The sequence below is a fragment of the Argopecten irradians genome, chromosome 1 (assembly GCF_041381155.1).
Source record: "Argopecten irradians isolate NY chromosome 1, Ai_NY, whole genome shotgun sequence".
In the NCBI taxonomy this organism is placed as follows: Eukaryota; Metazoa; Mollusca; class Bivalvia; order Pectinida; family Pectinidae; genus Argopecten; species Argopecten irradians.
Window position 1 is genome coordinate 6,930,616 of NC_091134.1, and position 20,423 is coordinate 6,951,038.

The 20,423-nt window shown below is 35.1% G+C and overlaps 1 protein-coding gene and 2 long non-coding RNA genes across 10 annotated transcripts in view; 1 reads left to right on the plus strand and 2 right to left on the minus strand.

Moving 5' to 3' along the window:
• LOC138316324 (multifunctional protein CAD-like) overlaps window positions 1-20,423 on the plus strand; it is a 249,472-nt gene that overhangs the window by 118,108 nt on the left and 110,941 nt on the right. For all 7 annotated transcript variants that reach the window (XM_069257995.1, XM_069258013.1, XM_069258003.1 and 4 more), the window contains 3 exons: window positions 17,770-17,952; window positions 18,424-18,528; window positions 18,852-19,094. In XM_069257995.1, the coding sequence (XP_069114096.1) occupies window positions 17,770-17,952; window positions 18,424-18,528; window positions 18,852-19,094 (531 nt within the window). The remainder of the gene's footprint in view (window positions 1-17,769; window positions 17,953-18,423; window positions 18,529-18,851; window positions 19,095-20,423) is intronic.
• On the minus strand, window positions 2,700-4,852 carry LOC138316362 (uncharacterized). Of its 2 annotated transcripts, none has more exons than XR_011207644.1 (4): window positions 4,753-4,852; window positions 3,870-3,949; window positions 3,208-3,328; window positions 2,700-2,909 (listed from the first exon to the last, which is right to left on the minus strand). It is a non-coding gene; the product is annotated as an uncharacterized lncRNA (long non-coding RNA). The 2 variants fall into 2 exon arrangements; XR_011207643.1 differs by having other exon boundaries at window positions 4,638-4,793.
• LOC138316377 (uncharacterized) lies at window positions 5,709-15,023 on the minus strand. Its single transcript, XR_011207648.1, has 4 exons — window positions 14,599-15,023; window positions 7,948-8,027; window positions 7,291-7,411; window positions 5,709-6,993 (listed from the first exon to the last, which is right to left on the minus strand). It is a non-coding gene; the product is annotated as an uncharacterized lncRNA (long non-coding RNA).

The window sequence follows — 20,423 nt, forward strand, 5'->3', positions numbered from 1 at the left end:
ATACAATATGAAAACCCAGGTGTACTCTTTCACTAATTTCAAATACTATGATAGAAATCTTATTTATTGATGGTTAGAGGTGCCTCAGCTCACCTAGATGGACCTATTAGTATCTCTTACAACACAGAAAAAGTTTAGCAATGTTTTTCTTAAATGAAGATGGAATTCAAGGTTGGTTTTTTTGTTCAAATAGACTTGTCTTAGTTAGTGCAGTGTTTTTTATGTGACACACAATCCAGCCAAGATGGACCCACACATCAAGTTTAAAGATAGTACCTGGACACGGTAATGCACAGAAGAAACAAATAAATTAACCCATACCGAAATAAAGTACAAAAAAAGTACACTAAAAAAAGGTCAAAAAAAAGCATGCTTTTTTTTACTCAATTTGGAACCGAACTTACCTCCCGGTTCCAAAATGAGTCAAAAAAAGTACAAAAAGTACTAAAACAGGCTCATAAAAGCATGCTTTTAGTACACTCTATTGTTTTACACCATACAGAAACAGTACAAAAAAAGTACTCTGTGGGGGGGGGGGGAAAAAGTACAAAAAAAGCACACATGACCGTGGCATGTGTACTTTTTTTAGCTCACCTGGCCCAAAGGGCCGGTGAGCTTATGTCATGGCGCGGCGTCCGTCGTCCGTCGTCCGTCGTCCGTCGTCCGTCCGTCCGTCCGTCCGTCCGTCGTCCGTCTGTCCGTCAACATTTTCTTTAAATCGCTACTAGTCATAGAGTTATGCATGGATTTTAACCAAATTTGGCCAGAAACATCCTTGGGGGGAGGGGAACAGAACTTGTATAAATTTTTGCTCTGACCCCCCGGGGACAGGAGGGGCGGGGCCCAATAGGGGAAATTGAGGTAAATCCTATAAATCGCTACTTGTCCTAGAGTTCTGCATGGATTGAAAACAAATTTGGCCAGAAACATCCTTGGGGGAAGGGGAATAGAACTTGTATAAATTTTGGCTCTGACCCCCCGGGGACAGGAGGGGCGGGGCCCAATAAGGGAAATTTAGGTAAATCCTATAAATTGCTACTTGTCCTAGAGTTCTGCATGGATTGTAACCAAATTTGGCCAGAAACATCCTTTGGGGAAGGGGATCAGAACTTGTTTAAATATTTGCTCTGACCCCCCCGAGGACAGGAGGGGCGGGGCCCAATAGGGGAAATTAAGGTAAATCCTATAAATCGCTACTTGTCCTAGAGTTCTGCATGGATTGTAACCAAATTTGGCCAGAAACATCCTTGGGGGAAGGGGAATAGAACTTGTATAAATTTTGGCTCTGACCCCCTGGGGACAGGAGGGGCGGGGCCCAATAGGGGAAATTGAGGTAAATCCTTTAAATCGCTACTTGTCCTAGAGTTCTGCATGGATTGTAACCAAATTTGGCCAGAAACATCCTTGGGGGAAGGAGAACAGAACTTGTATAAATTTTGGCTCTGACCCCCTGGGGACAGGAGGGGCGGGGCCCAATAGGGGAAATAGAGGTAAATCCTATAAATCGCTACTTGTCCTAGAGTTCTGCATGGATTGTAACCAAATTTGGCCAGAAACATTCTTAGGGGAATAGGAACAGAACTTATATAAATTTTGGCTCTGACCCCCGGGGGCAGGAAGGGTGGGCCCAATAGGGGAAATAGAGGTAAATCCTATAAATCGCTACTTGTCCTAGAGTTCTGCATGGATTGAAACCAAATTTGGCCAGAAACATCCTTGGGGGAAGGAGAATAGAACTTGTATAAATTTTGGCTCTGACCCCCTGGGGGCAGGAGGGGCGGGGCCCAATAGGGAAATTTAGGTAAATCCTATAAATCGCTACTAGTCTTAGAGTTCTGCTTGGAGTTTAACCAAATTTGGCCCAGAAATATCCTTGGGGTTAACAGAATTCCTATAATTTTTGGCTCTGACCCCCATGAGCAGAAAGAGTGGGGCCCAATAGGGGAATTAGAGGTAAATATTCAAATTCCTTCAGAAAAGAAACAATGAACCTTACTAGGCATTACAAACCAGGTGAGCGATACAGGCCCTCTGGGCCTCTTGTTGTACTTTTTTTCATCCAGAAAAAGTACTATAAAAGTACAGTACTTTAATAGTACTTTTGAAGGTAGGCCAAAAAGTACTAAAATAGTACAAAAAGTACAAAAAAAGCACACTGTGTACTTTTTTTGACCTTTTCTTTTGTCTAGAAAAAGTACAAAAAAAGTACAGTACTTTTTTTAGTACTTTTCTATGTAGACCAAAAAGTACTAAAACAGTACAAAAAAAGTACAGTACTTTTTTAGTACTTTTTAACAAGCTCAAAACAAATTATAAACTGTATGAAAAATTTACTACTGATGTTGGTGGAAAAGTACCAAAATAATTAAGAATACAATATGAAAACCCAGGTGTAATCTATCACTAATTTCAAATACTATGATAGAAATCTTATTTATTGATGGTTAGAGGTGCCTCAGCTCACCTAGATGGACCTATTAGTATCTGTTATAACACAGAAAAAGTTTAGCAATGTTTTTCTTAAATGAAGATGCAATTCAAGGTTGTTTTTTTTGTTCAAATAGACTTGTCTTAGTTAGTGCAGTGTTTTTTTATGTGACACACAATCCAACCAAGATGGACCCACACATCAAGTTTAAAGATAGTACCTGGACATGGTAATGCACAGAAGAAACAAATAAATTAAGGGCCACACTCTGTTCAATATTTACAACACAGCATTGTATTCAGAGATAAAACATGTGTAAATTGTTGAACATTGGCATCAAGTTTTGTCACAATGTTGTCTACAATATAAATTTCAATATGTCAATGCAATGAAATCCTGTCCAAATCTTTTCCCCTTGATCACTGTCCAGTGCAAGTCCATTACATGCTGTTTTTCATTCCATTTTCCTGGCAGTGAAAGCCTGAAAAAAGACAAAGACTTGTGCTGGAACAATAATGTTTATGGATATATTAAAATGTCTTATTTTTTTGTTTGGCTCAAATAAATCTTTGCTTTAATTTTATACCATACCATGTGTATGTATGTAACAACGTAAATTCCTCCATTTATTTTTCGAAGCACCCGCCTATATGAACGTACAATGAAGCCAGATACACCCCACACAGGATTACTGAGTTTTAGTGTCTAAAATGGCATCCATATTTTTACATAATTGCTAGTAATAGCAATCTGAAACCAGGATAGATTGAAATATTTACCTGCAAAAGTGGCTTGATGACAGCTGTGGATTTTCAGTCTCTTTGATGAGGTGCATTCATTTTCAGTCATCAGCTATTCATTTGTTTTTGTTGACTGTTTCTTCTTCATAATTACTGTATTCTGAAAAGAAAGAAAAAAAATAGGATGTGCAATATGGATACAGTGTGAATGCATATGGTACAATAGTATACTCATAAAAAGTTCACACATGGCTAGATTAATTAATCAAAAATAAATTTATAGAACTAAATTATTTTAGTGTTTTTATGTTCGCATTGGCGCAGCGCCGTGCCCTTTTTACCTGACGCCATGCCTCGATCTATAACCCAGCCCTGTTTGTCCCCAGTACAGTTTTACTAAACTACCAAAATACCAGGCAGTCGCTTGATAATTATGTAAACAAAAGAGGTGTGACCACTCCCTGACCCCTGATCAACACCCCAGTGACCCTACTGCCATTCTGATAAATGACATTTTTTTCAGAGTGTTAATTCACTTAAATTGTAAGTCTCAATGAAATATTACTTAACAAAACAGGAATGCAAAGGTTATGTTTAGATGGTAAAATAACTCTTTTTATAATGTTCATACATTGTGTATATCAGTCATCTTAAAATATTTAAATATTCACAGTTACCACCATCCTTTTATTAATATTTACCTGTTTAAATTAGGCATATTAATGTTATGTCTTTAACCAGTCTGCCCTCGATCATTATCACACACTGATCTGCAATTTGCCTGAAAGGATAAATATGAGGTTATATATACATGACCTGATTGTATGGAAACACATGTATGAATGTGTATACACATTTATATTTAATTGCAGGACTTAATTGACTGATGGACAGCAAAATGTAAAATATGATAGGATTACATCATTGAAACATCATACCTTCTTGTCAAAAAAATGTCGTGAAAACAACGATATAATTGAATATGAGCATCCAAATCACACTCACATATTTAAGTTATAATAATGTTATTTCATTACCCATGTTTTCAAGAAAACAAATATTATTTCCCAATCTAATTAATCACGATAATTAAAGTAAAGTTTAAAAAAAAAAAACATAAAATAAATTATGTACCACAAAACGAAATTGTGGGCGATAATGAAGTGAAAATGATATGGAAAGTTCCATAGTTTTTTAATAAAACTTGTGTCCAGATACAATTTGTTGGATGTTGAATTGATTTATAACATTTAAACCCCCCTGCCGTGTAAATTTTCTTGTGATTTGAAATTGGAAATGATGTTGAAATTTACAACTGAACGGCAATGAAATAATTGCCAAGCCCATTCAAAAAGAAAGCACAGCTATGTAAACAAAAAATGATGTCTAACTTATTTCATAAACTGGGTATTTTAATTGCATCCAAATGCTTTCAGAACGAAGTAAACAAGTAAGAGAAATGAACTTACCGTAACTCCATCCTCCATCGGTACTGTGTTCACCAGCTAGAGTTTAAGGAGATCGATGGTATTGTAACAATAAACAAAAAATAAATAACCTTGTGTCTCTGTGCAAACATCCTACCTTCTTTCGATGTTGGCCCAGCAGCCAGTTATATTTGTTTGTTTACATTCTGCAATCAGCTGACAGACGTAAACAAATATGGCCGCCATCCAGCTGTTTCACATTCTGTGTTTCCCGCTCAAATAATCACGTGACAAACACATGTGGGGTCGCTTACGTCTTTCACAAAGGAATGCTGTACTATAATATTTCTAAACAAAATCTCTCAATTCCTCACGTTTTATTATTAACTTAGGACAAGGAATAAAAAACGCAAACAAATGAACTGATGTGCTGATAAATCCACATTTAGTTGCTGTATTACAAACAGACACCTGTAGGCCTCTTACGTGATTCAAAAGAATGTTGTATGATCCTATCGTCTAAACCAAACCTCTTAATTCCTAAATTTTTGTAGAGAGTTTGTGATAATATATCAAAACAGAAAATATACGAACTATTATATTAATAAATCCACCTTTTGACGCGAGGTGTAAACCAATTTATAATCACGACAACAGAGTATTTGTAATAAGAACCATTTCCGTCATGTCGTGAAAAGATCGAGATTTTTATTCATCGTTGTGATGCTGGAAAGATTATATAGTCACAAGCTATTTATCATCGTATAAGACCATGTGTCTGACCAGAAACATCCAGGCCTACGTAAACATGAGCCGTGAGTGTTTTGTTGCTTAGCCTACTATGATGTCCGAGTCGGTGTAAACAAATGGGTTGATAAAATTCCATTGACAAATTCATCTATGATAGCTTGTATTTCCTTTTACATATAAATCAGACCGATAGCATATTTACGTCAACAGTGTGTGCAACAGAGTATCCCCAGCATGTCTATTTGTTTTGGTTAGTTTGTTGAGATTTTATACTGAAACCATTTAATCATTATATGAGGATGGAAATACTTTCACAAACTATTTATTATCGTATGGGACCATGAGTCTGACCCAGGGGAGGGGAGAGTTTTGTTAGGTCCGTGCAGAACGACTAATGTACATGTGTTGGCTTGTTTACCTGGTTGTAAATCGTTATTGTGTGTGAAACCACTGGTCAGAGACAGGCGATTTGTGTGTCAGTGTGCATGTGACTGTCGATAATTAAGACTCTAATTTTAATGCATCTTATGCTGATCACATAGGCATTGGTTTTATGTAACATATATGTACATGGGCCATGGGCCTAGTGTATACTACTACATTTTAACTCATTTAGAGAGAAAGGGAATTGGAAACACATTTCAATAATATTTTAAGTGAACACTTATATAAACACATTTCAACAATATTTTAAAGTGAACACTTAAGTGATTAGAAATAATTTAAACATTTATGGTAAAGAAATGAAAATAAAAACTTAGCATTAAGAATGTAAAATTATTCAAAACATCATCTGCAACATTCACTTATTAAATAAACATCTTAATTACCGGTAGTTGAATTATATTTCTTTCTAATGTTCAGTTGTAAACAATTTTTAATTAAATATATGATTTTGTTAAAAAAACTCCCCCTAAAAAAATTGGAGTAGAAAAAAAATCAAAATAAAAGTACACTGAAATGGTGATGCCTTATGAAAAAATCTAAGTCCCAAAAAAGTACAAAAAAGTACACAACATTTTTCATACTCTGTGAAAAATTCTAAGTCCAAAAAAAGTACAAAAAAAGTGCTCTGAACATTTCCCATTCATCCTGTGAAAAATTCTAAGTCCAAGAAAAGTACAAAAAAAGTACTCTGCAAAATGACTAAGTCCCAGAAAAGTACAAAAAAAGTACTCTGCAGAATGTTTAAGTCTAGAAAAGCACAAAAAAAGTACTCTGCAAAATTTCAGAGTCCAAAAAAAGTACAAAAAAAGTACTCTGCAAAATTTCAGAGTCCAAAAAAAGTACAAAAAAAGTACTCTGCCCTGATGGTGTGTCCGGAAAAAGTACTAAAAGAGCATGCTTTTTTTGTACTTTTTAGAAAAAGTACTAAAATATGTCACTAAAAGCATCATAAAAGCATGCTTTATTTCGGTATGGGAAGGGCCACACTCTGTTCAATATTTACAACACAGCAGTGCATTCAGAGATAAAACATGTGTAAATTGTTGAACATTGGCATCAGGTTTTGTCACAATGTTGTCTACAATATAAATTTCAATATGTCAATGCAATGAAATCCTGTCCAAATCTTTTCCCCTTGATCACTGTCCAGTGCAAGTCCATTACATGCTGTTATTCATTCCATTTTCCTGGCAGTGAAAGCCTGAAAAAAAGACAAAGACTTGTGCTGGAACAATAATGTTTGATGGATATATAAAATGTCTTATTTTTTGTTTGGCTCAAATAAATCTTTGCTTTAATTTTATACCATGCCATGTGTATGTATGTAACAACGTAAATTCCTCCATTTATTTTTCGAAGCACCGCCTATATGAACGTACAATGAAGCCAGATACACTCCACACAGGATTACTGAGTTTTAGTGTCTAAAATGGCATCCATATTTTTACATAATTGCTAGTAATAGCAATCTGCAACCAGGATAGATTGAAATATTTACCTGCAAAAGTGGCCTGATGACAGCTGTGGATTTTCAGTCTCTTTGATGAGGTGCATTCATTTTCAGTCATCAGCTATACATTTGTTTTTGTTGACTGTTTCTTCTTCATAATTACTGTATTCTGAAAAGAAAAAAATAGGATGTGCAATATGGATACAGTGTGAATGCATATGGTACAATAGTATACTCATAAAAAGTTCACACATGGCTAGATTATTTAATCAAAAATAAATTTATAGAACTAAATCATTTTAGTGTTTTTATGTTCGCATTGGCGCAGCGACGTGCCCTTTTTACCTGACGCCATGCCTCGATCTATAACCCAGCCCTGTTTGTCCCCAGTACAGTTTTATTAAACTACCAAAATACCAGGCAGTCGCTTGATAATTATGTAAACAAAAGAGGTGTGACCACTCCCTGACCCCTGATCAACACCCCAGTGACCCTACTGCCATTCTGATAAATGACATTTTTCTCAGAGTGTTAATTCACTAAATTGTAAGTCTCAATGAAATATTACTTAACAAAAAAGGAATGCAAAGGTTATGTTTAGATGGTAAAATAACTCTTTTTATAATGTTCATACATTGTGTATATCAGTCACCTTAAAATATTTAAATATTCACATGTTACCACCATCCTTTTATTAATATTTACCTGTTTTAATTAGGCATATTAATGTTATGTCTTTAACCAGTCTGCCCTCGATCATTATCACACACTGATCTGCAATTTGCCTGAAAGGAAAAATATGAGGTTATATATACATGACCTGATTGTATGGAAACACATGTATGAAAGTGTATACACATTTATATTTAATTGCAGGACTTAATTGACTGATGGACAGCAAAATGTAAATATGATAGGATTACATCATTGAAACATCATACCTGCTTGTCAAAAAAATGTTGTGAAAACAACGATATAATTGAATATGAGCATCCAAATCACACTCACATATTTAAGTTAATAATGTTATTTCATTACCCATGTTTTCAAGAAAACAAATATTATTTCCTAATCAAATTAATCACGATGAATAAAGTAAAGTTTAAAAAAAACCTATAAAATAAATTATGTACCACAAAACAAAATTGTGTGGGATAATAAAGTGAAAATGATATGGAAAGTTCCATAATTTTTTAATAAAACTTTTGTCCAGTATTGCCAAATCACCCGATTTCCCCGGGTTGACCCGTTTTTAAGACATTTTAGAATGTATAACCCGATTGACCCGGCGGGTCATCAAATAACCCGATTTTCAGCACTTGGACCAAAGTGTCAAAAAGCTTACAAAAAATTCGTCAGATAAAGCCATTAGCGCAATTTTAATTACATCTCAGGACTTAAGACTCATATCAGGCCCTTGTATAATGCAGGTAGCTATGTTTGTGTTTACACAAACTTTGAAAAAGGTGTGAAATTGTAGCAATTAATCTATTCAGTCATGCTTCACGATGTTAATGATCATTTTTAGCCAGACCCAGCTAGCAAAATCAGACATGGCCAATTAATACTGTTCAAAATCAGAAATTATCTCTTCAAAATTCTTCAAAAGCACAAACACTTGTGATCTCAGACAAAGATTTACTCACATGAATAAAACAGTCAACATGAACGGTATCCTGTTTCTGTCGGCAGGCAAGCCAATCATAATGGCCGCCATTTTGTTTAGTCAAAGATAATAATGAAACCGGACAACAAAAAATCCGGATTTTATTAAACATTATTTTAAAGATTTTTTAATAAAATATTTTTATCAATTATCAGATTTAAATATATTATAACATAAATATATCATAAAAATTATTGAATTGTAATTTGAAAATAATAAAAATATACGCATATTTAAGGCTTTTAAAAAGTGTTAAAAAAACCCACAAAATGTGGTTTCGCACATGACCCTTGTTTTGACCCTTTCACCCGTTTTTTCAAGGGTGATCACCCGATTTGACTTCATCAGAGGTTGGCAATACTGTTTGTCCAGATACAATTTGTTGGATGTTGAATTGATTTATAACATTTAAACGTTCATTCTCCACTAATTTGCATATTTTCAGAAATGAAAACATAAAATTTGAAAATTGAAAACAAAGTTCTTATGTATTGTCATTTGTTTGGCAAATATCTTTACTTTTTAAATCCAAAAGGGCTGGCTCCTATTTTTACTCAAAGAAAAGTTATAATTGTTACAGTCAACCATCATAATTTGGTAAAACACAGATACGTGACTTTGTTAAAATGAACTAAATTGAGGTTTGTCATTAGAAATGCCAAAATATTGTTAAAATGAACTAAATTGAGGTTTGTCATTAGAAATGCCACAAAATATACACTTTAACTGAATTTTTGCTTTGGTTTTGGACTTTTCTTTCCATTCAAAGCCATTTGTCCGTCTCAAAAGCAACTTGTCTTTATCAATTGCAGTTATGAAAAGTTCATTTGTGAATATTGGTTTGTATGATTCAAAAGTGTGTTCGAATAGTTTCATATAAAAATAGTACCAAAGTATTTTGTTTCTATATTTTTAGCCCACCATCATCAGATGGTGGGCTATTCAAATCGCCTTTCGTCCGTGGTCCGTCGTCCGTCCGTCCGTCCGTCCGTCCGTCCTTCCGTCCGTCCGTCTGTTAACAATTCTTGTTACCGCTAATTCTCAGAAAGTGCTGAAGGGATCTTTCTCAAATTTCATATGTAGGTTCCCCTAGGACTCTAGTTGTGCATATTGCATTTTGGGACCGATCGGTCAACAAGATGGCCTACAGGCGGCCATCTTGGATTTTGATAGTTAAAGTTTGTTACCGCTATTTCTCAAAAAGTGCTGAAGGGATCTTTCTCAAATTTTATGTACAGGTTTCCCTAGGACTCTAGTTGTGCATATTGCATTTTGGGACTGATCGGTCAACAAGATGGCCGACAGGCAGCCATCTTGGATTTTGATAGTTAAAGTTTGTTACCGCTATTTCTCAAAAAGTACTGCAGGGATCTTTCTCAAATTTCATATATAGGTTCCCCTAGGGCCCTAGTTGTGCATATTGCATTTTGGGACCGATCGGTCAACAAGATGGCCGACAGGCAGCCATCTTGGATTTTGATAGTTAAAGTTTGTTACCGCTTTTTCTCAGAAAGTACTGAAGGGATCTTTCTCAAATTTCATATGTAGGTTCCCCTAGGACCCTTGTTGTGCATATTGCATTTTGGGACCGATCGGTGAACAAGATGGCCGACAGGTGGCCATCTTGGATTTTGATAGTTAAAGTTTGTTACTGCTATTTCTGAAAAAGTGCTGAAGGGATCTTTCTCAAATTTCATATACAGGTTCCCCTAGGACCCTAGTTGTGCATATTACATTTTGGGACCGATCGGTGAACAAGATGGCTGACAGGTGGCCATCTTGGATTTTGATAGTTAAAGTTTGTTACCGCTATTACTCAAAAAGGACTGAAGGGATCTTTCTCAAATTTCATATATAGGTTTCCCTAGGGCCCTAGTTGTGCATATTGCATTTTGGAACCGATCGGTCAACAAGATGGCTTGGATTTTGATAGTTAAAGTTTGTTACCGCTATTTCTCAAAAAGTACTGAAGGTATCGTTTACAAATTTCATATGAAGGTTCCCCAAGGACCCTAGTTGTTCATATTGTTAATTGGGACCGATCGGTAAACAAGATGGCCGACCGACGGCCATATTGGATTTTGATTGTTAAAGTTTGTTACGGCTATTTCTCAGAAAGTACTGAAGGGATCTTTCTCAAATTTTATGTGTAGGTTCCCCTTGTACCCTAGTTGTGCATAGTACCTTTTAGGACTGATGCATAATGCCTTTCGGGACTGATCGTTAAACAAGATGGCCAACTGGCCGCCATCTTAGATTTCATTGTTGAAGTTTGTTACCAGTATTTCTTAGAAAGTACTATAGCGATCTGTCTCAAATTTTATATGTCATGTGTTTGAAAAAGTTTGAAAAGCAGGGAAAAGACCCCTCTTTCCATTGTCAGACATAGATCTTTCTTTGGTGGGCGCCAAGATCCCTCTGGGATCTCTTGTTCCTTATTATCAAACTGTACCTTTATCTGCATCAGTACATGTCAGTAATTTTGTATTCGTATAAATCACAAATTACTGTATAGGACATTAAAATCCTGCTTTAAACAGTAACGTATATGTTACAACATACTTAATATATGACTGTAGAAATCTGACAGGATTATTATGTTTTTCTATTTCATAAATTCGTCAAAATGCATCAAAGAAAACGTACTTATCAGCAGTTTCACTTCTCTGCAATACTTTAGATGATTTTTGCCTAAATTAGCAGCGATAACGTATCTGTTCTCTTGGTATAGGTCTTTATGAAGTATTAGAAAATAAACGAATTCAATAACACGAATCTGCTTCAAAACTTGTAGTCAAAACTACAACATCGAAATTATCAAACGATAGATCAAAACTATTGAAAGTGGCGTCGATGAAGGGATGATTATGTTTGTACCATATTGGTAACATATCTGTCTACACCGATTCCCATTGACTGCGGATGGTTTCAGCGTTCTTGTCATTTAATTGGGAAAAAACGACCCGCACGGCTGACAGGTAGATGTGATAACTCAGGATAAACAGTTCGTCTGATATTATTGGCCAACGAAACCTCACTTGTCCTTTGTTGATGTTTTGTGACATGAGGAAAAGGAATAATTCATTCTCATTGTCCTTGCCTTCCTTCACCTGAGAAACGTATCAGTCTCCATCATACTTGAGTGCCACAAACAACCCTAAACTTACATTTTCTGACCATATCTAGTCTGAAACAAATTGCTATAAATGAAACCAAGTTCACTCAAATTAGGTTTACGTACAAAAGTACAGATCCGTTACCAAATATGACAGGTACGTTACCAAATAAACAGATACGTTATTTCATGTTTATATATCACATTACCGTATCATTAGTATAGCAAACATTCTAACAATATCTGGCTATAAAATGTATTTGAATTAGTCGATGTAACAGTATTTTTATTGGTTTTACACTAAATATTAGAGTTAACGGTACATCTTTCATCAAACAGATACGTGATCTTTTATACCAGATACGTTATTATTTTGATATGTGATTTATACATTTAACAATTAATTATATACCTAATAGCTTAATCAATACAGCTAACTAGTGTTAGAAATCACGTGATTATTATCAGAAATGTATATATATGTTACTATGTACAGGTATATACTAAAGGAAAGTAAAGGTTTTTCTTATTTCGAGTTTCCCAACACTGGCAACACAACGAATCTTCCCGCTTGTAAACTATTGACAAACTCTCAGACACTTGCCACGTGGTTAAGCTAATTTCGAATGTTTTATGACAAGCGTGAGAATTTCTGTCGATATGGGGTATTTTTCCATAACGTATCTGTCGGTAACGTACTGACCGTACTGACCGACACTAACCCCTCTCATCATTTAAATGACACCGTGTGACTTGTTGACCAAACCACAAACATTGTAACACTTAGTATTGTATACTTTTCAAACTGTGATGTGAATTTATCTCTGTGGGAAAGTGGCATCTTAGGTAATCAAGTACATAGCAGACCATGCGAAATATGATTTTTTTTCACAGGACATTCGGTCTGGTGAACTCTGAATGTTTACCAGACCGGGAAAAATTTCACAGGACATTTCGGTCTGACAAAATTTAACGGTTTACCGGACATTGAGTCTGTCTCTGATATACATTACATGCCTTACAATACTATTACATTTTTATTTCCAGGTGATAAGAGTCTTCCTGTGTATAAGATTAATCCAGCTGTAGTGTTTGGCAATGTTGTCAACAAAATACAACAAAATTTCAAACAGTCATTTCATCCATACCCTTTATTCTTAAAACTATTACTATTTTGGAGCTCCGCCGCTTTTTTGTGACCTGAACTATTTTCGTGATCAACAACAGCCGAGATCTTAGCATTCTTACAACCTGTTACAAAAGTGTTATTACCTCTCAGGTTAGCTGATGTACTCGTATTGTGCATACGATAATGTTCGATGCAGATTTTGCATGTCATCGAGTTAGTGGAGAAATCGAGGTCAAGCCATGGTCTTCCGTCTTGCCACTTACTACTAACAAGACGAGAAGGTCGTTTTTCCTCGTACTTCTTGTTAGAAGCCTGTTTTTTAGCTTCTCGTTCCGGTGTTGAAGCCCTACGCTTTAAAGCTTTGCCGGGTATAGCCCCGTCGAAATATCGTAACATGGCGGCAGCTATGATAAACTTTCAAGCGTGTTCGGGACCATGACACGGGTAGATTCTAAAACCGGACAGTCGGTCCGGAACTTTACAGTACGGTTCCGGACCGACGGCAAATTAACCTGACATTGTCCGACGGACCGACGTATTTCGCATGGTCTGACATAGTAGTAACGTATCTGTTGATGTCGTTGCGTAACATGTATATTTTCAAGATTAGATCGCACCTGTACATTTAATTGTTAATGGATGTGTCCTTGCATTGTCATGAAGGTAAAAACTTAGTATACATATTAAAGTTCATTATCACGAAAAAAACGTGGACATTTAATAATACATTAATTGTGTACATGATTTTATTTGTTTGTAACGTATCTGCCAGCATAGTTTGTGACAATGATAAAATGAGTTATATAAAAAATATCTAAGCATTTTGTGTGCCAATACTTGTCTATTCTCATTGCGTATGATAATATCTATGATATAGAAAAAAATGTAACATTTACCCATTTCCTTAGTCACAGTTGATTTATGAAATACATTATAGCTTAAGAGGACAGTCGAAATTCGTCACGAGAGCCATATTTAATGTGATGATGAGAAAAATCTTAATTGGTCAGAGGAACCATACTTGATTGTTTTCGAAGATCAATCAATATGTTTTACGTGTGAAACAAACATGATATACAAACATGGTTTTTAAGTCCCGATATTGATAGAGGACACTTAATAATGGAATTTGTACATTTAGTGGAGAATGAACGTAAACCCCCTGCCGTGTAAATTTTCTTGTGATTTGAAATTGGAAATGATGTTGAAATTTACAACTGAACGGCAATGAAACCCCCTGCCGTGTAAATTTTCTTGTGATTTGAAATTGGAAATGATGTTGAAATTTACAACTGAACGGCAATGAAATAATTGCCAAGCCCATTCAAAAAGAAAGCACAGCTATGTAAACAAAAAATGATGTCTAACTTATTTCATAAACTGGGTGTTTTAATTGCATCCAAATGCTTTCAGAACGAAGTAAACAAGTAAGAGAAATGAACTTACCGTAACTCCATCCTCCATCGGTACTGTGTTCACCAGCTAGAGTTTGAGGAGATCGATGGTATTGTAACAATAAACGGAAAAATAAATAACCTCGTATCTCTGTACAAACATCCTACCTTCTTTCGATGTTGGCCCAGCAGCCAGTTATATTTGTTTGTTTACATTCTGCAATCAGCTGACAGACGTAAACAAATATGGCCGCCAGCCAGCTGTTTCACATTCTGTGTTTCCCGCTCAAATAATCACGTGACAAACACATGTGGGGTCGCTTACGTCTTTCACAAAGGAATGCTGTACTATAATATTTCTAAACAAAATCTCTCAATTCCTCACGTTTTATTATTAACTTAGGACAAGGAATAAAAAACGCAAACAAATGAACTGGTGTGCTGATAAATCCACATTTAGTTGCTATATTACAAACAGACACCTGTGGGCCTCTTACGTGATTCAAAAGAATGTTGTACGATCTTATCGTCTAAACCAAACCTCATAACTCCTAAATTTTTGTTGAGTTTTTGTGATAATATATCAAAACAGAAAATATATTAACTATTATATTAATAAATCCACCTTTTGACGTGAAGTGTAAACCAACTTATAATCACGACAACAGAGTATTTGTAATAAGAACCATTTCCGGCATGTCGTGAAAAGATCGAGATTTTTATATAAAAAAAAGATAAACAAAACCCCTGTTTTGGCATGGTTTGGAGGAACTTTTAAAAGTATCAATTTCATCGTTGTGATGCTGGAAAGATTATATAGTCACAAGCTATTTATCATCGTATAAGACCATGTTTCTGACCAGAAACATCCAGGCCTACGTAAACAATGAGGCCTTATGTGATTGTTTTGGTTAGTTTGTTGAGATTTTATACTGAAACCATTTAATCATTATATGAGGATGGAAATACTTTCACAAACTATTTATTATCGTATGGGACCATGAGTCTGACCCAGGGGAGAGTTTTTTTAGGTCCGTGCAGAACGACTAATGTACATGTGTTGGCTAGTTTACCTGGTTGTAAATCGTTATTGTGTGTGACACTACTAGTAAGAGACAGGCGATTTGTGTGTCAGTGTGCACGTGACTGTCGATAATTAAGACTCTAATTTTAATGCATCTTATGCTGATCACATAGGCATTGGTTTTATGTAACATATATGTACATGGGCATAGTGTATACTACTACATTTTAACTCATTTAGAGAGAAAGGGAATTGGAAACACATTTCAATAATATTTTAAGGTAAACACTTATATAAACACATTTCAATAATATTTTAAGGTGAACACTTAAGTGATTAGAAATAATTTAAACATTTATGATAAAGAAATGAAAATAAAAACTTAACATTAAGAATGTAAAATTATTCAAAACATCATCTGCAACATTCACTTATTAAAGATGCTCCACCGCTGACAAATGGAATTTTTCACTTTTAAAAACAACAGCAGACGATTTAATATTTTTCTTCAGTTACAAAAGTTACTTAATTTACACCATTACCGACATTGAAAAATTTGAGGTTTTATTTTTACTTCAAGTTGAAAAATATAAAAAAAAATAATTAATTGCATCCCGAAAAAATTCCGTGGCACTATATCCTATATGGAATAAAGTACTGATTGTTCATGCACCAAAGGCAAAATAAATTATTTTGTATTATTTTTTTGTGTTAATTAGACATATATATACACGATATAACACCAATTATTGTTCAAATGATGAATATCATTTATGCTCTGTCGGCGGTGGAGCATCTTTAAATAAACATCTTAATTACCGGTAGTTGAATTACATTTCTTTCTAATGTTCAGTTGTAAACAATTTTTAATTAAATATTTAATTTTGTTAAAAAAACTCCCCCTAAAAAAATTGGAGTAGAAAAAAAAATCAAAATAAAAGTACACTGAAATGGTGATACCTTATGAAAAATTCTAAGTCCCAAAAAAGTACAAAAAAGTACACAACATTTTTCATACTCTGTGAAAAATTCTAAGTCCAAAAAAAGTACCAAAAAGTACTCTGAACATTTCTCATTCATCCTGTGAAAAATTCTTAGTCCAAAAAAAGTACAAAAAAAGTACTCTGAACATTTCTCATACCTTGTGAATAATTTTAAGTCCAAGAAAAGTACAAAAAAGTACTCTGCAAAATGACTAAGTCCCAGAAAAGTACAAAAGAAGTACTCAGCAAAATGATTAAGTCCCAGAAAAGTACAAAAAAAGTACTCTGCAGAATGTTTAAGTCCAGAAAAGTACAAAAAAGTACTCTGCAAAATTTCAGAGTCCAAAAAAGTACAAAAAAAGTACTCTGCAAAATTTCAGAGAACAAAAAAAGTTCAAAAAAAGTACTCTGCCCTGATGGTGTGTCCGGAAAAAGTACTAAAAGAGCATGCTTTTTTTGTACTTTTTAGAAAAAGTACTAAAATATGTCACTAAAAGCATCATAAAAGCATGCTTTATTTCGGTATGGGAAGGCGCTGAAACGTCTCGGGCAGGGACAAATGTAAACTAAAATTTCGATTTTTGATGTCCAATATCTCCGCCATTTTGGATCATATGACCTTGAAATTGGTCATATTATGTTCCTGAGAGCATGATCTGTCATATAACTCTTGACCTTGACATCATCTCTGCACATGGCATGGGAAAAGCATGCGCAATGTCAAGATCTATAAATGAATAACTAAACATGGACGAATAACAAAATGTGAACAATGTACAGCGTACGGTAATGAAGTTATGAGCGTTTAAACTTCGTTCCAAAAAATTGTTTTTTACGTCTGTGACCTTGACCTTGAAAATTTTTGTAAAAAATCGAACGTACATTTCAAGATCTTATGTACATTCATAACGTGTCCAAAGTTGAGCGTCGTACCTTATTCCGTTCGTGAGATATCCTGCTAAGAAGATTTGTGGAAATAAGAAGAAAAAAAGAAAAATAATAAGAAGAAAAAACAGAACAATAACAATAGGGATTTCCATCCTGAATGGAAATCCCTAATAATAATAATAAGAAAAAACAGAACAATAACAATAGGGATTTCCATCCTGAATGGAAGTCCCTAATAACAGTTTGAGAACGAAAATTAACAGAATAGGGCTACCAGTGATAGTGACTGATTGTTGAGGTATAAGAATTCTTCACTAATTTCCTCTAGGTACCAATGTTCTCCTTCTCAAGACTTCATGGTGCAGACGTCCTCCTCGGTGTAGAAATGGCCAGTACCGGAGAGGTGGCTTGTTTTGGTGAGAACCGATATGAAGCTTATCTCAAAGCACAGATATCTACTGGATTCAAAATTCCACGCAAAAACATCCTCCTGTCTATTGGAAGCTTCAAGGTAATGACTTAAGTGGATCAATGTTGGGTACTAATGCCCTAAGTAAAACTCAAAATTACACTTAATGTTACTAATTGGGCTTTCAATTCAGGTACAACTAAACTTTACACTATTGTAGCTAACTAATTTTGTCTTATTTGTTCATAAACTCCTTTGATAAATTCATGAATTAGAGCTGTTTGAAATATAGAGAAAATGGGGGGGAAAAACCCAAAAAAAACATTAGAAATCACTTGTACCACACAATATATACAATAAGTGTGATATTTAATAATTAAAGCAATGATATAAATGTCTTTATAGGTGATAAAATGGTTTGAGAACTAATCATGCTCTTCGCTGATTATTACCTTCAACTTGTAATATTCAAATGTCATAGTTTGGTGTTTAAGGGGAAAGAACTCTCCGATTTTCCTGAAATAACGAAACATTTTCAGATCCTACATGGATTACATTTTGTTTCTCTACCAGTCCAAGACTGAACTTCTGCCTACGGTGAAGAGCTTACTGAAGATGGGCTACAACTTGTATGCCAGTATGGGTACCGCTGACTTTTACAACACTCATGGACTACAGGTACATTCAACCATATCTGATATGCATAGTACATACTCATCAATTGCAGAATGAAAACATTGATGTAGTATTATATAGCAGAATATTTTTGTGGGTCAAATTTGACTAAAATGAAAAAATTGAATTTCCATGGTTTTGAAATTTTGCAGGCTATAAACTTAGGTATATATTTAATTCATCCATTTTTCAATTTTTTGAGGATCAAATTTCCGTGATCATGTCCCATTTCACCATGGATGCAGAGCATTTATGTCTTACACACATTTTAGTATGATAAGAAAAGAATCTGGCCATATCCAAACTTGATTTTTCTGTCTTTATAGATAACACCTGTAGACTGGCCGTATGAAGATACCGGAGAAGTGAAGAATGGTGGAGAACAGCGCACCATTGCTGACTACCTGGCAGACAATATGTTTGACCTCGTCATTAACTTACCACTACGAAATGCTGGCTCATATCGGGCCTCTTCCTTTGTCACCCAAGGTTACAGGACTCGCCGGATGGCCGTCGACTATTCTGTTCCACTCATTACAGACGTCAAGTGTACCAAACTTATCGTTGAGGTATATTTATCATAAAAATCATTAAAATCAAAGAGGTCTCAACTGTACTATCATCTGTAGAATCTTTACTGTCGACGCTGGATTACTTCGAAAGGCACGGCTGCATTACTTCGTCGATATGTGGATGAACTAGTTACCTGTGTATCTATACACACGAATGTGGTTAATTTATTCTGGGAATGCAGCACTTGTTTTCATTGGTCGATTCATTTCTATAAACACGCCCATTTCCTCAAAAAATAAGCTTCAGAAAAAACGTTTGTTCGAACTATCCGGGTTGAAATTGGTATTTAAAAATCAGTTTCAGCACAGATACATATCTGACATACGTGACGTAAAGCAGAAAATTTCTAGGAAAAGCACACATTTTGCTGATTTACCTGAAAGATGAATTCTCCATTAACGTGAGCATTTATTTGTACATTTAATTAGAAATCTAACATGTACTGTAGGCCTAATGTTAATTGTGTAACAGAAGCCATGCGTGTAGTCAAAGCCCTAAAACAGCACCGTTGATCGAGGCCTAAGAATCTACAGCGACGTCCGTAATTATGCACTGGCAGTAAACCACTGAAAATCTAGTTAAGTATTAGTCCTTTGTTATATTTCGTAACTAAATATGTTTTTTAATTATAAATAAACAAATGCTTTTAGGAAACTGCTGCTGAAAATGTTTACATTCTGTTCGTAAAATTAGGTCACAATCGAACTGTCAGATTGTCTACCCCTCGATCTCAGATTGTCTACGTCTAAATTAGATACAGATTATGTTGATATATTTAAACTGATGAAAAATTTGCACGTTTACGTTTACAAGTGGATTGTTTTGGCCGGAGCTGAATATTTAGCGTGCTCGCTGACATGACACCGCGTAACTGGCTTGTCCAAACCAGAGTACAGCACATGTTTCAGACCTGTTTACCCTTACGCTTTTTGCGTAATTGTTACGCATTTGACACCAATTTTACGCCATTACGCGCAAACGTGAAAAATTACGCATTTAGCTCATCTGCCGGTAAATGGTAATATTGTATAACGCACCCGATATTCTTAGTCGAACGCACCTTATACTGTTAATGGGGTGCAATCGAATGCACCCCGCCTAATTCACGTCATTGGAACGCTTCACATTGTGTATGAGCACATGGCAATCAAACGTTTGTAGCATCACGAATTCATAACAAAAACGACAGTAAACACGAGGGAGGCTAAGCTGAAGCAGTTTATGTCATTCCTAAATGGGAAAATGAAACTCAAACTTTCAACGCCACAAAAGAAGTGTGGATAATCATTTAAATCCAGTTACACCATCCAGTTGAATGGAACTGT